The sequence below is a fragment of the Nematolebias whitei genome, chromosome 8 (genome assembly GCF_014905685.2).
Source record: "Nematolebias whitei isolate Nwh7 chromosome 8, NemWhi1, whole genome shotgun sequence".
NCBI lineage: Eukaryota > Metazoa > Chordata > Actinopteri > Cyprinodontiformes > Rivulidae > Nematolebias > Nematolebias whitei.
The window spans coordinates 2,254,519-2,259,572 of NC_056505.1; the positions used below are offsets into that span (position 1 = coordinate 2,254,519).

General features: G+C 41.6%; 1 protein-coding gene across 1 annotated transcript in view; it reads right to left on the reverse strand.

The window, feature by feature from the left end:
• Positions 1–4,754: 4,754 nt before the first annotated feature.
• The window catches only part of qsox2 (quiescin Q6 sulfhydryl oxidase 2), a 13,818-nt gene continuing 13,518 nt past the window's right edge, over positions 4,755–5,054 (reverse strand). The window contains exon 6 of the mRNA XM_037679982.1: positions 4,755–4,802. Within this exon, the coding sequence (XP_037535910.1) occupies positions 4,755–4,802 (48 nt within the window). The remainder of the gene's footprint in view (positions 4,803–5,054) is intronic.

The following is a 5,054-nucleotide window of genomic DNA, read 5'->3' on the forward strand; positions in this document are numbered from 1 at the left end:
TTTTGGGATTTGTTGACACTGTGAAATTTTGAATCAACATATTTTTCCTTTAAAATGTTACATTTACTCAGATTAAACTTTTGCTCTGTCATCTATGTTATATTACGAATTAAATATTGACATTTGCCATCTCCACATCATTGCATTCAGTTTTTACTCACAATTTGTTTAGTGTCCCAACTTTTTTGCAATCCGGTTTGTACTAAAACATTATATATCTTATAATATGTACTAAAACATTATATATCTTATAACATGTACTAAAACATTCATATACATTATGAAACATCAATTAGTAAATATTGATTTAAGAAAGCCAGAAGTTTTTGTTGAGTCTTCACTTTGTCACAATCTCCCATCCTGAGCACCACAAGGGCAACAGTGGAAAGAAGTGACTCCCTTTGAACAGGAAGAAACCTCGAGCAGAACCAGGTTCAGGATGGGTAGCCGTCTGCCCGACTGACTGGGGTTTTCAGGGTCTTTGTGCATGATAGAAAGAGCCTTACCAAGTCCCATATCATATTGGAAGTGAAAAGGCTCAAGACTGATAGCTGCTCAATATTCTGTTCAACAAAAGTCTTAATCAAACTTTGTTTAAATTATGCCTTTTTTCTTCTTCTTCTTTCATCTGCTCCCTTCTTCAGGGGTCGCCACAGTGAACTGAGTCACATGAAGACTTGGCAATTATTTTTACACCGGATGTCCTTCCTGACCCAACCACAGACCACCGAGCTACCTGAGTGCCTCTGAGTGGAGCAGAGAGCTGCATCTAGGGTGCCCGGAGGAGCAGATGGTGGGGGTTAAGGGCCTTGTTCAAGGGCCCAGAGTGCGGCAAATGAGGTGGAGCCAGTTATGGGTGCTTCACCAATCCCACCCACATTTTGATGTTGTTGGTACCGGGAATTGAACCAGCGATCTTCTGATCACAGGCTCACCTTCTCTAACCTCTGTGCCACCACTTCCGTTTAAATTTAAATAAAATTTTAAAGTATGCCTCTTAGGGGTTGAACGAGTATATCATTTTTTAACTCGACATTAACATAATAAAACCCAATTAGAACTCGGTATTTGATGACGTCATAGATCTCAAGATACAAAAATAAATAAATAAATAAAACCGCAATAAAAGGTAATTATTTACAAAAAAAAGACCAACAAAACATTGGGAGCGTATACTATGCTCCTACCATTTATCATACTGCAAATAAGTCACAGGAAAAACTAAACTTTTAGTTATTATTATTAAACTGCAAATGTGAAGAAACGCAGCACGTCAAAAACGAAACTTGGACCCGGTGTTACACCATACTCTGTGACCTGCAACAGTGCAACACCGCCCCCTATGGTCATACGGTGGTCACATAATATGACGTCACTACGGATACTCGACGTTACATTTTTAACCTCGATAGAGGTCCTAGCAATCGATGTGTAGATTACTCGAGTACTCTGTTGATGCCTCTATCTTATCTAAATCAATTGTTCCTAAACTTTTCAGCAAATAATCTTCAAGAGTTGTGGAGACTTGTTACATCAGCTCACAGCGGGGACCCAAACCCCAACTTTGATAACCAATGGTTTAAATTAGTTCAATTTGTGATGTGTGTATGCTTACTCAAATGTAATTTTGCTTTAAATTTTTTTTTATAGAATTACATTCAGCTGTAAAATACTCTGCAGACTTATTTGAAATGTGAATATCCATGGAAGAGGTTAGCCTGCATAGCTTCAAATATGGGGTGGCAGTGAACCTAACAAAAAAGATGCTGGCAAGTTGTAGCCCTTGTAGATGACTATGGCTAACTGTCTTGTGGTCTCATCATGATTCCCATGTGCCTGTGGGATTCCATAGTATTTGTGTCAGTGGGATTCCACAGTATTTGTAGCTCTCCTGGACCTCTCCAATGTTACCTTCAGGTAATTCAACCCATTCAGTTGTGATCATCTTTCCACTCTTGCAGACCATTCGGCTGCGTTTACCCAGTTTGAATGACATTCCAATGTTCTTGCTGTGCATCCAGGTGAGGTGGATCAGTGAGTCAATGTCTTGCTTGTTTCATGGCTTATGCTTATGGCATACAGCTGGATGCCATCCATGTAACAGAGTTATCTAATAACCGCTCTACTTTGGAACTAGTATTCATAGCCACTCTTTATGCTCTGCCCCACAGGAGTGGGGACAGAACATCACCTTGCATATGCCACATTTGATGCTGACGTGCTATTGGCCTCTAGAGTTGTCTTCTATATTCCCATTGTTTTTATTAAGTATTTTTGTGTCCTGATGATTTTGTACAGTTCCAATTCCATTTCAGGATTTGTTTGTGTGACATTGAGTCTTGGGCTTTCTTGTAGTCAATCCAGGTTGTCTTGAGCAATGGTTCTGTCAACCTGTAGCTTGTGCTTGGCTCTTTTGGTATTCCTGTCAGTTTCTTTATATGCCTTGGTAATGTATACTCCATACTGTACTGGTTCTTGTTCTGGTTGTTCTTGGTTAGCTCTTAGGTCATCCATCCATGAGGCATTGCTGTTGCGTGATGCCATATGCTTCTCCAGTATTGCTCAGTTGCAGGTCTGGGTGGACATACCCTCTTGTTATTCCTCTGCCTTTGAGAGTACACTCTGGATGATGTGGTGCCCCACTCCCCTCAGGAAGGAGGTTGAGGAGCATTAAGTGTAGAACCACTAGACTGAGGAACAGCTTCTACCCTGAGGCTGTTAGACTCATGAATCTCTAACCAAGATAATCACTGTGAAAAATCACATCATGTTGCTGCTGATCTGTTTCATGTTGCTGCTGATCTGTTTCATGTTGCTGTGTTCATTTGTGCTCATCTGCTCACACAGACATGTTTGTGCTACTGTTCCACGTATTGTTTTTATGTTATCAGTGCTTAGTGTATATTTAGCTGATGTTTTTCTTATTTCATATCTTAGATATTATCACTGTTTTTCTTTTACTTTTTATTGTTGGATGTAACTGGGACCCTGTGTACATAATCTTGTTCCACCACATGTACCACATGAGGTGTGTATGACAAATAAACCTCTCTGACTCTGACTGACTCTGACTCTGGAGAATACCCTGTTTAGTTTCCTGGTTTTCACTTTTTGAGTGTACTAATTCAGGCAAGTAGCCAGATCTGCGAGGCATTGTTCGGCATTCTACAGAGGATCAGTTAGATCTCTCTTCATTACACACTTATGTTTTTCATAAAGTTTGCTGATTTTTCTCCGTTTCCTTGATCTTAGCTTCTATCCTCCTTTTTCATGGGAGAAAACATTTCTTCCAAGCTGTAGCCTTGATCTTTGACAAAGCATTTCAAGAATCACTGTCGCTGAGGTGTATACCATCTTATTGGTTTTGGCACCAGTAGAGATACCTAGTAGTGCTGAAGTGACATCTTCTCGTAGACCTTCAGTGGATACGTAGCCCCTTAGCCTTGTTAACGATGCAGGTTATACAGTAGATGTCTATCTGTGTAATGATCTTTAGTCTCAGCTATTCATCTCAACAGGGCTTTTCAGTGGAGCTTGGTACTCATATTCTGATGTTGGGAATTATGGTATTTCCTTGCTGGTCTGTCTTCTGGGCTCCTCTTTGCCATTGAAATTTTGTTGTACCTCATCAGTCTCTAGGTATGATTGTAGACTCCTCTTGCAGATGTTAGAACACTGTGTTCAAAGTTGTTTGAGAGTCAATCTGTATGTTGGGTTTCAAAGTTTCCATAGTTCCTACATTTTCCCATACTCCCTTATACTGGGATTACTCAAATTGTATCATTCCAACAGCGCTGAGTTCTCTGCCCTCGTTCAAAAACGTCTTGTTCCAGGAGACCACTTCATATCAGAATGACCTGGTTCCCCAACATCTGACTGTATTTATAAATAATTTATTTGTTCTATAGAAAAAAAGTTTATTTGATAATCCTATGTTACTTGACGTGATAATGTTTTCAGTATTCTTATGCACCTTGACTGAACTGCCATCATTACAGAGATCATTCATGTAAACAAAAACAAACAGATTTGTCAAATGAAGATTTGGAAGAATTTATGAAAGGTCTATTTAAGTTTCTTACAGAATGCAACATCTGGACTAAACAACAACTTTTTAAGAACACCATTAGAGTCCCACCAACAGACCACTGAGAACACTGTGGTACCAGTATCACACAACACAAATATCCTATAAATATTCAGGAGATGCTCCTGTTTTGCTGAACAGCCTTCATTTACGGGACAGAACCATCCAACTGGGTCCAGTGAAGTGAACTTCATACATCTAATGTCCACCACTGTCCAACAGAGTTCAGGTCCCCTACATTACTGACATGTTCTAGTTTGGTTCTGATGCTCTTGTTCACAGTACAACTAAAGTAGACAGACAGGAAGACGGGTGGCAGAGAGACAACAGTGTAAACAGACAGACGGGTGGACAGAAACAGATAGACCTACAGTTTCAGAGAAAGACAGACTGAGGAGATACAGTTAGAGAATAAAGGCAGTCATGCAGACAGACAGGGAGTCCCTCACCTCCTTCTGCTCCTCGTCCTCCTTTGCTTCTCCATGCAGCAGGCAGGACGGCTGGCTGGGAGAGGTTTTCTTTTTCTCCTCTGTTCAGTCAATGCATCGTCTGGTGTGTCACAGGAGTGGAGGCAGGGGTGGGGTGGGAGGGGAGGCAGGGATACAGCAGACAGCCGAGGAGGAGGTGGAGGAGGAGTCATCTGAGGACAGGCAGGGAGCTAATGCGGCTAACTGCCCTGCAGAGGCTGACAGACAGCATGCATCATAGCTCGTCTCTGCAGAGACAACATGCTGCAAGGGTGACAATCAAACAGGGAAACGTGCTCACACACACACACACACACACACACACACACAGAGTAACACACACCTGCACAGATCTGTGTGTGTGTGTCGGTGTGTGTGGCATGACTTGGCCAAATGTTCAGCGCTGCAATGCAGTGCCGAGGCTGAGTTGGCATGCCGAGTACATAGTGTGCATACTGCGACTGTGTGCCAGCCTCTCTCTCTCTCTCTCTCTCTCTCTC